The following is an 18,836-nucleotide window of genomic DNA, read 5'->3' on the forward strand; positions in this document are numbered from 1 at the left end:
AAAGACAATCGGAGAGGAAGGAGAAATGAAGTTGTATCACACTCGTATGATACCAAGAAAAACAAGTAATTGAATACAGATAGAGGCTGATAGTTGTTTTGTAAAATTTTGTAATCAGCTGATTTGACTAAAACTCGGTGAAAATAAGTGTTCAAACGGTGATATTTAGCTTTAGATGTCATGTAGAAGATATTTCTTGAGTTCCCCCCCCCCCCCCTACATTTCGATAGTGGTGCGATTTAGTGTCCAAGTTTCTTCGGGTAAAAGAAATATGTGGAGTAAAATTTTCTACTAGGCTTTGCTGATATTTGTACCAGGCTTTGCTTTGGTGGTAGGGTGCTTGCGTGGTGCGACAAAAAAAATGGGGGTGCGTAGAAACGTTGCATTTGGCACGTATCTGTAAATTGTGATGCATTTTGCAAACAAACCAAATTTGATGCATGCGAGCGGCTGGAGTCGCTAGGACTCCCGAGCTTGAAGGTATGTGGTGCCCTGGCCCTGTGCATACACAGACATGATTCAGATGTAGGTGAGGGAGATATTGCTATAGGTGTCCAAGTTTCGTGGAGCCTGATTTATGCTTGACGGTTTCAAGTGAGCTCGGTTTTGGATGACGTCTTAAGACCTCGGAAAGGGAAATATGGGTGTGTTGTGTGCGGTTAGGCAATATCAGATTGGAGTGAAAAATTGATATTAAATATGGGGAAATGGAGTGAGAAATTATTTCTCACAGGGTGTGGCTTTACAACCAAAGTCGTCAATGCTAGGACACTGGGTTATCACGCAGTCATCCCAGAGACTAGCCAAAAAGCGTTGATTAGAACCCTCAGACAACAACGTGGTCACCGTGTTGTTCGCATCGTGCACCAATACATGTCATTGCTAGATGTGCCCGCTTATCCGGCGGCTCTCTGGAGCTAAAGCCACAGCCGGGGATCTGCCGGGGATCGCCGCGGGGCTCGGCTCCGCGGCCGCGGTGTGCAGGGGTGCGCGCGGCCATGATGTGCGGCTGCCCCCTCCCCCTCCCCCTCGGCACGCGATCCGGCACTGTGGCGCCTGGCGCCGCCTCGTGCGGTTCGTGCGCGGTCCGACGTTCGCGTTTGTGTCCTGGTTGCCGTAGGAATCGAACTGCCTGGTAATAAAGACAGGTTGTTGGGGCGTGATTGGTTTCATTCATGCACGTTGGCTGCGTTCGTTCAGCGTTGTTTCCCTGCATTGAACGCGTGGGTGCTTTGCCCTCGTGAAAACACAAGCCGGTCTCTGCCCTGCCCCCCCCCCCCCCCCCATTGCAGTCCGCTGCTGAGCCCTGGTTTGGTCTGCGTCGAGCGGGGATGGGTGGGCCTGTCGCGGCTCGCTCGTCCTGACCTTGCGACCCCGTCTGCCGCCAGGGCAAACGCTACGTGTACGGCATCGGGTCTCAGACGCGCAACTCGCTCTACCACCTGCACAACGGCCAGGACGTGGTGATGGCCACCACCTGCAAGCACGGCAAGAGCTGGAGGGAGATGCAGGACGAGCGATGCGACGAGGATAACGCCGAGTTCGACAGGTGGGGGTCACAGCGTGTCCCGAGCGCTGGTCAAGCTGGTCAGCCAGTTGTCTGCTGTTAGCATGAGGCCACTGAATTGTACGTTGGTGGGAACAATGCAAGGTGATCGATGAGAGCCGTGACGTATAAGGGCTGGGTGGACTCGGTACGGTAGCGCTGCGTGTAGGGCCCGCACATCAGGCTATATTTATGGCATGGCCATCGTTCAGGCTTTGTTTCACAGGCCGTTGACTGTTTTAGATGCAGCTCACGTAGGGTGGGGTTCAGACGCTGAGCTCGGCCCAGTTTTGGAGTGTCGTTACCCGATAAACGTTTAATGTACCCAGACTTAACCGTGTTTATTCGCACAAACAACGCTTCGAACGGATTTTACACGGCTGTTTTGCTCGCACATGTGTCGCGTTCGACTAGTCGGCTGTCCTGATTTTGTCCGAATGCGCTCGTCGTCCACTAGTTCAACCCGCCTCCAAAGCGCACGTATCACACTGCATCCGTGCCGACCATATCTGTATGCAGAGTTCAGTGCACTCGTCAATCCCGAGATGGGGCTTTCCTCCACCTGCTCCGAGACCTCCCTCTGCCCGGTCTGGGACCACCTGCCCGCCTGGGGGCCTCCCTCCCCCCACCCGCTCCGAGTCCTCCCTCCGTCGGCTCTGAGGCTTTCCTCCACCCGCTCCGAGACCTCCCTCTGCCCGGTCTGGGACCACCTGCCCGCCTGGGGCCTCCCCTCCCCCCACCCGCTCCGAGACCTCCCTCTGCCCGGTCTGGGACCACCTGCCCGCCTGGGGGCCTCCCCTCCCCCACCCGCTCCGAGACCTCCCTCTGCCCGGTCTGGGACCACCTGCCCGCCTTGGGGTCTCTCCTCCCCCCACCCGCTCCGAGACCTCCCTCTGCCCGGCCTGGGACCACCTGCCCGCCTGGGGGCCTCCCCTCCCCCTCCCTCACCCGCTCCGAGTCCTCCCTCCGCCGGCTCTGGGGCTTTCCTCCGCCCGTTGTGGGACCTCCCCTTCTGAGGCCTCCTTCGACCCCCTCTGGGGCCACCCTCTCGCTCGCCTCGGGGCCTCTCGTTCTGGGAACTTCTCCCGCCCCTCTGAGGCCTCCCTCCGCCTGTTCTCGCTCTGAGGTCTCCCTCCGCCCGCTCTCGCTTTGAGGTCTCCCTCCGCCCGCCCTGAAGCCTCCCTCCCCGTCCGCTGGGGTGCGGACCGGCCGCCTCCCCGTGCCCGATGCCCCTTGGCCGTATGCTCCGCACGATTGCAGGCTCGCCGCCCCCGGCGCGGCGGCGCCTATGCAGTGAAACGCGACGCTTTTCAGCGCGTCGCCCGACGGCGCCCGCCGCTGATTGGCTGTCTGTGTGGCGCGCGGCGCCAGTCACAGCGCCTCTGGCTGTCGCGACTGGAGACGCGACATTTCCCAGAAGCCCAGGAGCCGATCAGTCCGGCGCCGGGCCGGCCAAACTTAGTCCCATCGCCCCACAAAAGCTTCAGCGCGCCCCACATGCCACAATTGTTTTCCAGCCGCAGACCTTGTGTTTTGCGGACGTATCTAACGCAGCGCATTGTATTCAACTACTTGTGTGCAATCAAAATGCATGCACCGAAGATACAATATTGCAAGGAACACGAAAACAAGTTGAAAATATGTTGCCATTTCCACTAGACTTGAGATAGTCTGCAAATAGCACAACGCCACAGGCAGCTATCTGTGTGAAAGCAGGGGCTGGGTAGAATGCCACAAAGAAGCAAACGTAGCAGTGTGGTTCCAATAAGGGATGATCAGATGCGATCATGCTGTGCTACCGCCATCTGCACAGTTGCTGACAGATATCAGTTTCACGATAGTTTAAGCTGAAAATAGGGAAAAATGTTATCTGAACATTGTGTTTTGAGGCGTAGCATAATCTAAATTATCATCGGGGTTGATGGGAGGGGCCTGGAGGCCTGCACTCAGCGGTTATTTAAGAAAGCACTTCATATGAACACTTGTTGGCCTTCATCCTTAAGCTTCGCGCCTCTTTTCTTTTGGTTAGGGGGCAATCCGAAGATAATGCGTTATGAAATTCCTTTGGAATAGTCACGTGAAAGATGCTTAAAGATGCAATATTTGTCAGACGAAATGGTATCAAAATGCAGCTTTGTTTTCGTGAAACATTTCTCCTAAAAAGGATGAGATTCCTGAACGAAGAACAAGCGAAGTGCAACTTTGAACTTCGAACAGTGGAAAAACAACACGCTACAAAAGCGTTGTGTATCGAGATTGTGCTGGCTAGTGCTGGTGTGTGACACGATGACCTCCTACGACGCTTGTTATCTTTTTTCTTGCTTGCTGTTTTCTTTATGCCTTTTTAGTCCTTTGACGCTGCCTGTAGTTTTTTATGCGGTTATCTCGTTTGGTTTGTGAATGTCATCCGGCGTGGCCAGGCTTGGCCGGGGAGTCCGCTGGTGGGAGTCCAGCCCGCTGGCCAGGCCTGGCCGGGGAGTCCGCTGGTGGGAGCCCGGCCCGCTGGCCAGGCTTGGCCGGGGAGTCCGCTGGTGGGAGTCCAGCCCGCTGGCCAGGCTTGGCCGGGGAGTCCGCTGGTGGGAGTCCAGCCCGCTGGCCAGGCTTGGCCGGGGAGTCCGCTGGTGGGAGTCCAGCCCGCTAGCCAGGCCTGGCCGGGGAGTCCGCTGGTGGGAGTCCGGCCCGCTGGCCAGGCTTGGCCGGGGAGTCCGCTGGTGGGAGTCCAGCCCGCTGGCCAGACTGAAACCTGCCAGGCCGCTGGCGGGAGTCCAGCCGGTCTGTCCACCCATCAGATTCAAACCTGTCCGCCGACTGGTGGGAGTCCAGCCCGCTGGCCAGACTGAACCCTGCCAGTCCGCTGGTGGGAGTCCAGCCCGATGGCCAGACTGAAACCTGTCCGCCCGCTGGTGGGAGTCTGGCCCGCTGGCCAGACTGAAACCTGCCAGTCCGCTGGTGGGAGTTCAGCCGGTCTGCCCGCTGGCCGTACTCAAACCTGCCAGCCCGCTGGTCGAGCTGTCATTCGTCAGCCGTTGATCAGGCTTGGGCACGTCAGGCCGCTAGTCCAACAACCCACATTTCGCGGGCTAGACTCCATCTGTGGGTCTGCCGCCCGGACCAGTGTGTCAGTCGCTGGTCGGACTGACGAGTCAGTCTGTCGGCCGGACCCAAACTTGCCTATCGCCTGGTCAGACTTTTACCGTCAGTCTGCAGGACAGACTCTGGTCCGGTGGTTCGCTGGTTGCGCAGTGACCTGTCAGACCGATGCCACTGTGACCCGGCCCTCCGCTGGTTCGACTCCTCTGTTACGTGACGGCATGTGCCAGCCCAGCCAGCTCCACCTTCCCACGTCCCCACCTCCCCCTCCCACGTCAGCTCCGTCACGCCTGGCCGCGGCCTGGCCGTGCCCCGTCCGCCGCCGGAGGATGGCCCCGAGCCAGCCAGCCCATGTCGCCGGCACCGGACTGGCTGTAGGACACGTCAGCCCTGCCCTCGGTGTGACGTCACCGCATGTAGCGGACCGCCCCGGAGTGCACGTCATCCGTGCGACCGCGCCGCTGCAGAGGAAGGTGCGGTCGGATATTCCCCTGCTCATTTTTCTTTAAATGCTCTGGGAATGGTGATGGATGGTTGGTCCGTGGTCGACTGAGAAATGGTTTATGCTCAAAACCATATATGGGGTACCCAGAGATGCTTGCGAAGGTGTGGGGAGGTTGCCTCCTTTACTTTCAAGCGGACCTCACACTGACTCCTTCATTAGGGTCTGGTTCGGTCAGTTTCGCGACCTCACCTTTTGTTTCGGTAGTCGCAACGGCCCTGGTGAGCCACACGTCAGGGCTGTTCAGCCCGCCGGGGTGAGAGCCGAGCTGGTGCCGAGCAAACCACACACCAGGGATGTTCGGCCCGCCGGGGTGAGAGCCGAGCTGGCGCCGAGCAAACCACACGTCAGGGATGTTCGGCCCGCCGGGGTGAGAGCCGAGCTGGCGCCGAGCAAACCACACATCAGGGATGTTCGGCCCGCCGGGGTGAGAGCCGAGCTGGCACCGAGCAAACCTCACGGCAGGGATGTTCCGCCCGCCGGGGTGAGAGCCGAGCTGGCGCCGAGCAAACCACACACCAGGGATGTTCGGCCCGCCGGGGTGAGAGCCGAGGATGTTCGGCTCGCCGGGGTGAGAGCCGAGCTGGCGCCTAGCGAGCCACACGTCAGGGCTGTTCGGCCCGCGGGGGTGAGAGCCGAGCTGGCGCCGAGCAAACCACACACCAGGGATGTTCGGCCCGCCGGGGTGAGAGCCGAGCTGGCGCCGAGCAAACCACACGTCAGGGATGTTCGGCCCGCCGGGGTGAGAGCCGAGCTGGCACCGAGCAAACCTCACGGCAGGGATGTTCCGCCCGCCGGGGTGAGAGCGGAGCTGGTGCCGAGCAAACCACACATTAGGGATGTTCGGCCTGCCGGGGTGAGAGCCGAGGATGTTCGGCTCGCCGTGGTGAGAGCCGAGCTGGCGCCTAGCGAGCCACACGTCAGGGCTGTTCGGCCCGCCGTGGTGAGAGCCGAGCTGGCGCCTAGCGAGCCACACGTCGGGGCTATTCGGCCAGCCGGGGTGAGAGCCGAGCTGGCGCCGAGCAAACCACACACCAGGGATGTTCGGCCCGCCGGGGTGAGAGCCGAGCTGGTGCCGAGCAAACCACACATCAGGGATGTTCGGCCTGCCGGGGTGAGAGCCGGGGATGTTCGGCCCGCCGGGGTGAGAGCCGAGCTGGCGCCTAGCGAGCCACACGTCAGGGCTGTTCGGCCCGCCGTGGTGAGAGCCGAGCTGGCGCCTAGCGAGCCACACGTCGGGGCTATTCGGCCCGCCGGGGTGAGAGCCGAGCTGGCGCCGAACTTGAGCGGGATAGACGACCGGGTGCACAATAAATGCATCGCACAACTGTCGGCGAGATTACACGGAACGGCTGCTAATGCGGCGTTCGCTTTGTCATGGGTCGTGGACCTCAGCCGCGGCCGCATTTTCCGCCGGAAGCACGCCGCTGTCGCTGACAAACACGGACGCCCGTCCGTTGCCTCGTGGAATGTCCGGCCGCGCGGGGGGCGGCCCGGTCCCGAACAGCGTCGGAGGTGAAGGGGGGTGGACGCCGGAGACGGTGGTCTGTCGACTCGCTGGGGAGGGGGGGGGGCGTCGTGCCGACGAGCTGCAGTCTTGGTGCTGTGGCCTCACGTTGTTCGTAGTGCCCGCAGGCGGTACCGTGTGGATAGGTCGCTGCCACCTGTGTTGTCTCCGGAAGCTGCAGGCACCGCCCCGGCTTACAGTGTGGCTGTCGGATTCGCTTGGTTTCCTGCCGGACCAAGCTTGGCAGAGGGTCGTTTGGCCGCGCCAAATCCGCGGCCGTTTGTCGTTTTTTCCACTCGCGTGCGACTTCGTGCACCCACTCCACAGCATACATCACGGCTCACTGGAATGAGCAGTTTCTCTATTGCAAACATTCCGGGAAGAACGCTATCGTGGTTTGGATTTTATCAGGTCTGTATCCGTAACTGTGAAGGACAACGACGGAGATATTCGGTTAGCCTGAAAGTGAGCTGCACGTTTGTGTGGGATTTTGAACTGAGATAGCTCTCTTGAAGATCATCCGGTGCAGCCCTGCCCTCCCTGAGACCTAAAATACCTCTCCTTTTCTGAGTTACACACCCGCGGAGATGTGCAGACTATTTCAAGCATGCTTTTTCCAGGTAATCCAGGCGTCCATGACGTTAGAACGTCATTAAAATTTTGGCTTTCCACTGGCCATGCGACGTTTAACGCCAAGAAAATATATAATTGGCGTTCGTGAGTACGATTTCCAGATATAACGACCGCCAATAGGCTCTCAACCACTGTTGAGAGGCTGTGCAAGATTCTAACACGAACTGGGTTTTTTTTTGCTGATAAATGTAAGTAGCTATGCCTTTTCCCCAGTTATTACGGAAATCAGAGAAGTAATCGAACGACTTCAGAATAGCGCCATGACCGAGTGTGCGAATTTAAGTAAGCACCATAAACCTACGGATTGATATGCAAGAACACTACGAGAAAGGGCCGAAACGCAAGCGCCTAAGTATCTTTGGTTCAGCACATCCAACACAGCCGTGGTCATCTCTCGGTGGATTAAGGAACTGCAAGCGAGTGCTGTCATAAAAATGTCCTATAGCGCAATAAAACAGTGACATATTGAGAAGCATCTTTACTTAAAAGAGATACTTTTTGCCCAGAGTGGTCATTTATACTAAAAGTATACCAATGCAAGTGCGCTTATTTAATCATATCTGATGCCTGCTTCAACATTTTCAATTGTGAAACATTCCTTTAAAGGAATGCATTTTGCCGGTTTTTTATCGTAAGTGAAAACTGTCGTTATGGCTCCCGTGAAATCATTGGAATTGGGAATGGTTATGAAACATTTGAAGCATAAATCATACTCGGGTGGAAAGATCGGGCAAGAGAGCATCATGCCACCAGGTGCTTTAGAGCGTAAAATGTACGCAATAGGCGTCAGTCTTACAATCATCGAAATGTAGCCTAGTGACTTCATTTATCTGTGGTCAATCTTGGAACCACGACACATCCGATCAGTAAGCTGCATTCGGCTCACCACTCATGACTCACATTATTCTTACCAAAATAATGCCGGCCGCCAAACGCGTGTTTTGTGGAGTCTTGTCGGCCAGCCGGGTGTGCTCTGTGGAGTCTTGTCGGCCAGCCGGGTGTGCTCTGTGGAGTCTTGTCGGCCAGCCGGGTGTGCTCTGTGGAGTCTTGTCGGCCAGCCGGGTGTGCTCTGTGGAGCCTTGTTGGCCAGCCGGGTGTGCTCTGTGGAGTCTTGTTGGCCAGCCGGGTGTGCCGCTTCCATGCAGCATCTCCTTGGCCGCATCAGGAAATCATGCGCACCAGGGCATACCGCTTCCGACCGCTCTTCGAAGCGCACCAGAACCTGCCTGAACGAACTTTGTAATTGCCACGCGAGGCCCGTACAACACGTTGGCGATATTTAATAACGCAGCTGCCATTGCAGCGAGCCATTGGAGACGGAGACGGCTTCCTGGTGGCACCGGTGGTTCAGCTTCAGATCAGTCCGTGATTGGACGTCGCCGTTAGAGACGGAGACGGCTTCCTGGTGGCACCGGTGGTTCAGCTTCAGATCAGTCCGTGATTGGACGTCGCCGTTAGAGACGGAGACGGCTTTCTGGTCGCACCGGTGGTTCAGCTTCAGATCAGTCCGTGATTGGACGTCGCCGTTAGAGACGGAGACGGCTTCCTGGTGGCACCGGTGGTTCAGCTTCAGATCAGTCCGTGATTGGACGTCGCCGTTAGAGACGGAGACGGCTTCCTGGTGGCACCGGTGGTTCAGCTTCAGATCAGTCCGTGATTGGACGCCGCCGTCCGCCCTTTTCCTAGGGTCAGCGGAGCAGAGTCCAGTTCCATGGGGTGCTCCAGAATGCCAAACCCAATCGCTGTGAACCGAAGCGCTCGAGGTAGATAAAGGTTGCCGAGTCGAAAGCGAGGGCTGGCGTGAAATGCCACCGGCGCGCTGACCGTCCTAAATCATGGTCTGCGGCGGGTAAGCCACTATCTGCGCCAGTTGGTTCTGCCGAAAAGCGCAATAAATTGTGGGTTTATGGTTAAGCGCTGAAATATGGGACCACAAGCCTGACCATGGCATCAGAACAAGTCTCTGCGCTGATTATTATAATTTTATCGCTTAATGTTGTGATGGATACTGAATCATTGCACCGGCTATGCTGGCCAGCCGGTCATGTGATCCTACGTAGTTTGCGGTGGTGGTGGGTTAGACGACGTATTGCGACTAACATGACGCACAGAGATGTCGCGCACCGTGGTTTTCGCGGATTGCCTTGTGCTCCGTGACGTGAAAACTCTGCAAAAACTCCATTTTTCACCTAATGGGCCGGGCGGGGTGACCTACGTGGAAGGGGTGGGGTGAGCGCGGAGAGGCACACGAGGTCACTAGAGATGTCGCTTCTGGAAAAGGCAGAGGTGAGTGGCGCACCACTTGTCTCGACAGTCTGCATCACTGCTGATTTGGTCTGCCCATTTGCGTGTGTTACTTATTGGGTGGCGAAGGGTCGACTACAAACTGGAGCTAATGCGGAATCAGCTCCGCCCGCAGCACAGGCTGCGAATCTCAGTAATGGCGGGCCCTGTTCTACTGGCCTCCAATAACAAGATACCGAAATGGCTGGAAATGAACAAGATTGGAGCGTCTTTATGGGTGCTAACTTAATAAGCTTCTTTGCAATATCTGGCCTGCTATTCCCATTCATGGCCGTCAACACTACTTGTTGTTGCCGAACACAGCCTAGTCCGGCTGACCCTGTAGCTTCATGTACGTCCACGCCACACTTATGCAGGGTGCACGCGGCGTAAGTTGCATAACCGCGTTTGTAGTATCCACGACTAGGGTTGCCATAGTGACGCCCAGCGGCCGCAGCGCCACCGGTCATCGAGCTCGGGGAGAGGGCGGGACGCCACCGCATGCTTTTGCAGCCGCGCCTACGACACACGGCCCTGTGCGGATGCGAGTGTGAACACGGCTCGCTGCCCGACGCTGCTGCGCGTGCCACTACGCCGCGCCACGCTGCAGCGGGCGCCGCCCTTGACGCCGTGCCGTCCCGTGCCGTCGCAGGTATGACTACGACACGCTGCTGCAGAACTCCACCTTCTGCCTGGTACCGCGCGGTCGGCGCGTTGGCTCCTTCCGCTTCCTGGAGGTGCTGCAGGCCGGCTGTGTTCCGGTGCTGCTCGCCAACGGCTGGAGGTCAGTTACCCGCGCCACGCGTCCTCGCTGCTGGCCAGGTGCCGCTGCCACGTGCGCCCGCCAACGCGAGCAGCCGCCCACGCGCGCTTCTGCCCGGCGACGCGGTGTGGCTCCGTTATGTATGGGTGCGTGGGCAAGTGACGTCATCCATAAGCGTGTCGTAAACGAGAGTGGTGAGTGGTGCTTGCGCCTATACGAGACGGACATGTAACGGCATGCGGTGAGGTTGGCACTGATTCGACATGCGTGGTATGTCTTGCTACCCGCAGAGTGTCCTTTTTTAATGCCGGTCTTTGTTGTGCAGGATGCTGCTCTGTGCAAGGATCATGGCACGTACTTGATCCCAATCTGGCGAGACGTGCCTGTTACACATGTGTGTAGATGAGCTGTTTACGGCGTTGACTGCTGGCGATGGCCGCGGTCTGGCCCTGCGTACGTCATGGCGTCTGCCCGCCATGTACCACTGTCGCCCGCCCGTCCGCCCGTCCGTGCGCCGCTCACCTCGGCGCCCACTGACCGTCCGCCGGCCGGCCGGCAGGCTGCCGTTCGATGACGTCATCGACTGGCGCCGAGCGGCCGTCTGGGGGGACGAGCGGCTGCTGCTGCAGACCACCGAGACGGTCCGCTCGCTCGACGCCGACCGCCTCCTCCAGCTGCGCCAGAACACGCAGCACCTCTGGAACGCCTATTTCAGCTCGGTGGAGCGTATCGTCCTGACTACCCTGCGGGTAAATAGCGCTTTTAACCTGCTGACTTTGTTCTTTGTGGACTTTTTAACTGGCGTGGGTTTTAAACCACCACGCGGAGTTGGCGCCAGTGAGCTCACCGCGATAAACTGTAGATCGTTGCGTGGTGCAGGCAGCGGGGTGCTGAGCATAGACATATGCAAATCACACTGTATTTCCCCACACAATCAAGTAACTCTGCCGCGAAATTGCGATATGACTAAGCTCACTCGACGCTCCGCAGCTGCGGGCGCCGAGCAATGCCACAACTGAGACATCACTGTTATTGCCCGCGAGGCGTTTTAGTGTGGTACGCGTCGCATCCCTGCTACAAATGAACGCAATGAACGGACGCAACGTCAAGCGGTATGATCCGCAGCGTATCGTGCAACTTGCCAATGAACATTCGATGGATTTATTATTGATGCTTAGATTCGCTTCCTGCCTGGTGATTTATCGCCGTTTTGTTGTGAGCTTGTTTTTCATCACTGACTGTAAGTGTGTCTTGCCGTCGTGATGGGCGATCGAGCGTGTCTTGCCACGGGAGTGAGCGAGCGAACGTGTCTGGCCACTGGAGTGAGCGAGCGAACGATATGGTCCGAAGGTCCGTATGGTCCGTACATCCCGCAACGTTCATACACGTGTCGTGCCGGACACGTCCCAGCTGAATGTAGCACGCAACGACGCGCGCGGGCCAGACGGCTCAACCGTGGCGGGCTGACTTGGACGTCCACGGACGCGCGCGGGCCAGGCGGCTCAGCCGTGGCGGGCTGACTTGGACGTCCACGGACGCGCGCGGGCCAGACGGCTCAGCCGTGGCGGGCTGACTTGGACGTCCACGGACGCGCGCGGGCCAGACGGCTCCGTCGTGACGGGCTGACTTGGACGTCCACGGACGCGCGCGGGCCAGACGGCCCAACCGCGACGAGCTGACTTGGACGTCCACGGACGCGCGCGGGCCAGACGGCCCAGCCATGGCGGGCTGACTTGGACGTTCACGGCGCCCACGTCCTGTCGTCTGACAGTTTCAGTACTAACGCTCCCCAGACAGCCGCCCGGCCGCGGCATCGTGGTGGGGCGGCGGCATTGTTCTCGGGCGAGAATAAACGGTGGCGGTGTCCCCAGAAAGGACTCAAAGACTGCGTGGCGGCGCCGCTAATGATTTTCTGTGAGGTCTTCCGCCGCGGCATTTAGGACCGCTTCGTTGGTTTCTAAACCAGCCAAGCGAGTGTCTCGTAGTAGAATAGAGGCCCGCCCACATGCCCGTCCACGGCCCGGCCCGAGCTGTGTGTAACACAGTTCCTGGAGGCAAATACTTGTATGGAATCCACGAATGTGGACATTTGCATGGTTACCGACTCTGGCAAGTTTGGAAACGTGCGAATTAGCATATAAATGGCTGTCGTCATTTTTGCCTAACTTTCCTAACCCAAAGTTGAAAACAGTTTTCATCGCCGATCTGAAATATGCAGGGCTGCGATGCGTGGTATTTTGTTGGATTGTGTGGCAACTAATAACGCGATTCTTCCGCTACATCAAACAAGTGGGTTCCGCTCGACGTATGAAGCGTGCTGCCTGAGAATGGCAAAAACAGCAGGCATGGCTAGTCCTCGGAACATGAAGTTTCCTGCTGATAAAACTGCTTAGGCTCATGATTGAACCGGTATGTTTCCACTGACACTTGAGTTGTTGTTACAGGTGATTCACCACCGCCCCCAATTGCTCCTATTGAGCTGTCTCTGTTTGCATTTGACTCACTCGTGTCTGACGCTCTCCAGATAATCGAGTCTCGAGTGCACACCCACCTGGCCTCCCCCGGCACGGTGTGGATGAACTCGCCCGGCTCGCTGTTCCACCTGCCGACGCCGTCCGGCTCCCTGCGCGACGTACCGCTGTACCGAGCGCCGGCGGACCTGGTGCCGCGCGACAACTTTACCGCCGTCATCCTCTGTCAGCACGGCTCGCCTGCGCCGCTCTACCGGCTGATCAAGCAGGTGCGGTGGACCGGCCCCGGCCCCAGCCCCGGCCCCAGCCCCGGCCCCGGCCCCGGCCCCGGCCCCGGCCCCAGCCCCAGCCCCAGCCCCAGCCCCGGCTCCGGCTCCGGCTCCGGCTCCGGCTCCGGCTCCGGCTCCGGCTCCGGCTCCGGCCCTGGCCCCGGCTCCGGTCCCGGTCCCGGTCCCGGTCCCGGTCCCGCCCCGGTCCCGGCTCCGACCCCGGCCCTGGCCCCGGCCGCGGCCTCGGTTCCAGCCCCGGGCGCGCCTCCTGTCAGCCGGCGCCCGCAGGAGACGCCCGCAACCCGGACGGCGACCCCCGTACGGGGCGAGCGGGCGGGGCTCCTGTCCAGAGCCGGCAGGCGCGTCCGTGCGCGCGGCGTCGGCCACAGGGCGTCGACTGGAGGCTGGACGTCTGGGTGGCGCCGGGCCAGACCGGCGTCTGTGCGCTGGCAGCGTACAGACGCCAGGCCTTCTTGTCTGACGCACCCTGTTTCGGCAGGTCGTCGGGGCCATTGGCATTGCGTGGGCCGCCTGCCCGCTCTGATCGCGTGGCCTGCCCGTCTTGGTCCGGCGGTGCTGTGGTGGGAAATGAAGTTTCAAGGCCGTTTATTGGATGTTGTACTTCGCATTTCCCTCCGTTGACTGGTTGTCAGGCCTAAGTTTTCGCTTTGGCCTTACCATATCCTAACATATATATATATATATATATATATATATATATATATATATATATATATATATATATTGAAGTGAGGCTGCCCTGTGTGACTGCATAGATTTGCGAGGCGTGAGGCTGATGTGTGAAGCCCGGTCTGTCGGCTGTGACTGCGCCCCGTCCGCACCAGGTGGGCGCCAGCTCGTTCGTGTCGGGCGTGCTGCTGGTCTGGATCGCCGAGGCGGAGGCGCCGACGCCGCAGCGGCTGCCGCGGCTGGCCGTGCCGCTGCGCGTCATCACCCCCGAGCGGCGCACCATCTCCGCCCGGTCAGTCGGCGGTCGGACGCCCACGGCGCCGCCGGCGGCCGCCGCCCGATCCGGCCGGCCGTCGGCACGGCTTTGTGCCGCGGAAGGCGGGCAATAGCGCCGGCCAGTGGACGGCCGCGGCCACGTGGCCAATGAGTCAAGCCTTTTCTTGTGCGGCTCTCGGAAACCTCGAGTCGTATTCTAGGCCCCGCCGACCCCGACTCGTGTATCCCAGAATCCGGTCAAGGGCTTGGCTTGTCTCGCTCGTGGTGTCGAACAAAAAAGCTGTTTGAAAAAGACACTCAAATTTGGATATTCTCTGTCCCGAGTGCCAGTGTGGTGACGTGCTGCGACACCGGCCACGGTGTGCGATCTGCATGGCTTTCTGGGGTCATTTACGCCCCCCCCCCCCCAGTTGGTATAAAACCGTACCTAAGAAGAGCTCGGTTTGTACTTATGACTCGGTTTGTGCGTAAGCGAGGTACCTCAGACGTGACGGGAGCAGTTTGAAGTCCCACTCCAACTCCTGCCGACCGTTGAAGTCCCGCTCCAACTCACGCCGACCGTTGAAGTCCCACTCCAGCTCCCACCTACCGTTGAAGTCCCACCCCAACTCCCGCCGACCGTTGAAGTCCCGCTCCAACTCTCGTCGACCGTTGAAGTCGCGTTCCAACTCCTGCCGACCGTTGAAGTCCCGCTCCAACTCCCGCCGACCGTTGAAGTCCCGCTCCAACCCCCGCCGACCGTAACTCCCGCCTGTCGTTGAAGTCCCGCTCCAACTCCCGCCGACCGTTGAAGTCGCGCTCCAACTCCCGCCGACCGTTGAAGTCGCGCTCCAACTCCCACCGACCGTTGAAGTCCTGCTCCAACTCCCGCCGACCGTAACTCCCGCCTGCCGTTGAAGCCCCGCTCCAACTCCCGCCGACTGTAACTCCCGCCGACCGTTGAAGTCCCGCTCCAACTCCCGCCGACCGTTGAAGACGCGCTCCAACTCCCGCTGACCGTCGAAGTCCCGCTCCAACTCCCGCCGACCGTTGAAGACGCGCTCCAACTCCCGCTGACCGTTGAAGTCCCGCTCCAACTCCCGCCGACCGTAACTCCCGCCTGCCGTTGAAGTCCCGCTCCAACTCCCGCCGACCGTAACTCCCGCCGACCGTTGAAGTCCCGCTCCAACTCCCGCCTACCGTTGAAGTCCCGCTCCAACTCCCGCCGACCGTTGCCGGTGTGATCGAACTCGGCCAGAAATGGAGAGCCCTGAGGAGGTCATCGAACGCCTGAGGAGTCGGATCTCCGTTAATCGTAACGAAATCACGGGGTTAAGACGTGAACGAGGGAGGCGCATCTCGGACCGGGTGCATTGATTCAGCGCTACTTCATCAGAGCGTGATTTACTGCTACGGCAGTTGTTGTGCAAGGTGAAAGCCGCCCAATATAACCGTTGATTACACCCTGTCAAGCTTGCTCGGGCTGTAGGTCCACCCCGGGAGCTCTGGTCGGGCCGAACATCGATGAGCCGATCTGGCACGGAACGTCACAATAACCCATCGCACAGATTGTCATCATGCTGGACTGATGAGTGTGTCGCGCACCGGCCGGTCTGTCGTGGAATGTTCCGACCAGCGCCGGCTGCTCCAGATTCGTCCCGGCGCCCCAGATCCACACGGACGCCGTGCTCTCGCTGGACGAGGACGTGACCCTCATCACAGACGAGCTGGACTTCCTCTATCAGGTACGGTGCAACTGCCGCGCGAACTGTAGCAGGTGAAGTTGCCGTCCGGGTGTGGCTTGCATGAAGAAAAAGTCATGTAAAGTAAGTCACGGTTCCAGTGTGAAAATGTGACTTAGAAGTCTGCTTTGTTAAAGACTGCATAATGTGTATGACTTTAAGCATCATGTGCGTTTTGTATTGCGAGTTACGTCACTGCCTTGTAAAGACTCCATACGGTCATTAAGCACCATGGACGTTTTGTGCCGCCGTTTTCGTGACAAAAGGTGAGAACGTCTAACATTGGACCAGTGGTACGGGGTTCGGAGTCGGGCGCTGACCACAGGCAGCACGGCTCAGTTGGCCTCGCGAAGGCATGGAGCCTGTGCCACCACCAACCACCTGTGCGCGGCTGCAGGGCCCGGCCACCGCACAGCGCCACGGCGGCCATCGGTCGGCGGCCATCGGTCCATCGGCCACGGCGGTCCTCGGCGGCCATCGCTGGGCCTGCGTCTGGGGCCCGTGTTCCATGGCGGTGCCCCGCTGCGGCTCAGAAGTGACTGCGGGACGTGGGGTGCAGGTCGCGTCTGGGGCCCGTGTTCCCATGGCGGTGCTCCGCTGCGGCTCAGAAGTGACTGCGGGGCGTGGGGTGCAGGTCGCGTCTGGGGCCCGTGTTCCCATGGCGGTGCTCCGCTGCGGCTCAGAAGTGACTGCGGGGCGTGGGGTGCAGGTCGCGTCTGGGGCCCGTGTTCCCATGGCGGTGCTCCGCTGCGGCTCAGAAGTGACTGCGGGGCGTGGGGTGCAGGTCGCGTCTGGGGCCCGTGTTCCCATGGCGGTGCCCCGCTGCGGCTCAGAAGTGACTGCGGGGCGTGGGGTGCAGGTCGCGTCTGGGGCCCGTGTTCCCATGGCGGTGCCCCGCTGCGGCTCAGAAGTGACTGCGAGACGTGGGGTGCAGGTCTGCCGCCTGTATGCCCTTCAGAGGCTCTGCTGCTCGTGATATTGCACATGTCTTCGATAATATTACTTTCGTTTCGTCATAATTTGACTGCCGGGGGTTTCCGCACGTCGCGTTATGTTTCCCGCTGCGGATGGGCCATCGGGCGGAGATCGTCGGCCCAATGAGTCGGTCAGCTGCGACGTTCGTCCCCTGATTTCGCCCGAGGCGTACGCCGCCGACGTCGCGGCATTTCAATTTGGCCCGATCCGCATGACTGACCGCGTCTTAAATTGTGGCCAGCTGTCACGGCCGCCGGCCGCCCTGCTCCGTGGCGCTGTGCGGTGGGTCCTCGCTCCGTGGCGCTGTGCGGTGGGTCCTCGTGATCGGCCGGACGGGGCGGCAGGGGGCCGAGGCCCGGCCAGGCCTCGGCCAGGCCCCGGAGCAGCTGCCCTGCTCCGTGGCGCTGTGCGGTGGGTCCTCGTGATCCGCCGGGCGGGGCGGCAGGGGGCCGAGGCCCGGCCAGGCCCCGGAGCAGCTGCCCTGCTCCGTGGCGCTGTGCGGTGGGTCCTCGTGATCGGCCGGACGGGGCGGCAGGGGGCCGAGGCCCGGCCAGGCTCCGGAGCAGCTGCCCTGCTCCGTGGCGCTGTGCGGTGGGTCCTCGTGATCGGCCGGGCGGGGCGGCAGGGGGCCGAGGCCCGGCCAGGCCTCGGCCAGGCCCCGGCCGCCGGCCGCCATGCTCCGTGGCGCTGTGCGGTGGGTCCTCGTGATCGGCCGGGCGGGGCGGCAGGGGGCCGAGGCCCGGCCAGGCCTCGGCCAGGCCCCGGCCAGAGGTCCGCCGAGGTCCGCCGGCTGACGGACGCTCTGGCGGCGACGGTCTGGACACGTGGTCTGGACCAGGACGCCGCTCCGGCACCAGGCGCTCCGCCAGATGGTCCGCCACGTGTCAAGTGTCAGGCGGAGGCCGGGAGCCATAGCTGCGGGCGTTTGCGCCTTGGCGTCTGAGCTACGAGGGCTATACTTTATGCGGCGGAGTATTCCAATAAGCTCAGAACTCGGCGATGTGGCGCGCGAGCGGCGAGTGTCACATACGACCGAGCGGTAGTGAACGGCGGGGTCGGCGCTCATTTGGCCGCCCTGCGCCAAATCGCTGGCAGCTGCACACGCGACGCGCCGAGCAGGCGACAAACTGCGCGCAGCGATCGGTCGACCAGGGCACTTACGGTGCTGCTCTTAGTGTCATGGATTCTGTGTTCTATTTCTGTAGTTATTTCTCTGTCTGCTTCCGGGCACTGGCGAGCGGCCCAGCGCTCGCCCACATTCCGTGGAGATTGGGCTGGCTGGACGCAGACACGTGCGACGCTCTAGTCGTGTTATTGGCACGTGCGCAACAGCCTTGGCCCGGGCAGACCCGGTTGTGTATTTCGAAAGCATTTAGGACGACAAGGTGGATGGCGTTCAGAACAAGTTTTGACAGGGCACGAAATAGCTTTGCTGCCAGGATAACCTTCTGCCTCTCTGAATTTGAGCAAGTGTCGGATCTGAGACATATGTGGTTGGCCGATATCCTCCGGCGCGTTGTGCAGGCATTACGCTCTCAGTCTGCCTCGTCAGGTACTGAAGTGGGGCGAGTCCGAGGGCATGACCGATATGTTCCACACGCCACCGCGTTCCGCGCGAGCATGGAGCCCGACAGGACGGGAGACTGGCCGTGCCAAAATCTCGCACCAGAGCAGGGTGGCGCGATGCCTGTGTGCGTGCTCCTGCCGCCTACAGGCCACCGCCCCCCCCCCCCCTCCCCGGCATGTCCTGCTCGTCTGCGTTTTCAGTACGTCATACTGTTTTCGCCCAGAAAGCTCTGGGTAAGTATGTTTTCTGATTACCGGTTGTGGTGTTCAAGGAACCGCTTTTGTATGTGAGTGTGTGCGTGTGTGTGTGTCGCCTTTTGGTTGAGGTGAATCATACAAATCGACGAAAGCCATCATACTATTCTAAATAAGCATTGTTCAGGCGGATGAAGCGCAGGATGGATGCATTACGATGGCGAAATTGGTGCTCGAGGAAGCTCGCAGTCTGACAGTGTTTATAAATGACCATATCAGCTATCAGGCCATAGGTCATGGCGCCAACGGCGGCATCACTAGTGGTCTTCGAACTTTGAGTGGAATGCTG

General features: G+C 60.1%; 1 protein-coding gene across 2 annotated transcripts in view; it reads left to right on the plus strand.

Annotated features, from left to right (window-relative positions):
• ttv (exostosin glycosyltransferase 1 ttv) overlaps nucleotides 1-18,836 on the plus strand; it is a 75,310-nt gene that overhangs the window by 51,290 nt on the left and 5,184 nt on the right. For both annotated transcript variants that reach the window (XM_037226035.1, XM_037226036.1), the window contains exons 3-8: nucleotides 1,389-1,549; nucleotides 10,214-10,345; nucleotides 10,884-11,073; nucleotides 12,849-13,064; nucleotides 13,910-14,046; nucleotides 15,661-15,754. In XM_037226035.1, the coding sequence (XP_037081930.1) occupies nucleotides 1,389-1,549; nucleotides 10,214-10,345; nucleotides 10,884-11,073; nucleotides 12,849-13,064; nucleotides 13,910-14,046; nucleotides 15,661-15,754 (930 nt within the window). The remainder of the gene's footprint in view (nucleotides 1-1,388; nucleotides 1,550-10,213; nucleotides 10,346-10,883; nucleotides 11,074-12,848; nucleotides 13,065-13,909; nucleotides 14,047-15,660; nucleotides 15,755-18,836) is intronic.

Source organism: Pollicipes pollicipes, unplaced genomic scaffold (assembly GCF_011947565.3).
Source record: "Pollicipes pollicipes isolate AB1234 unplaced genomic scaffold, Ppol_2.1 Scaffold_5724;HRSCAF=6776_pilon_pilon_pilon, whole genome shotgun sequence".
In the NCBI taxonomy this organism is placed as follows: domain Eukaryota; kingdom Metazoa; phylum Arthropoda; class Thecostraca; order Pollicipedomorpha; family Pollicipedidae; genus Pollicipes; species Pollicipes pollicipes.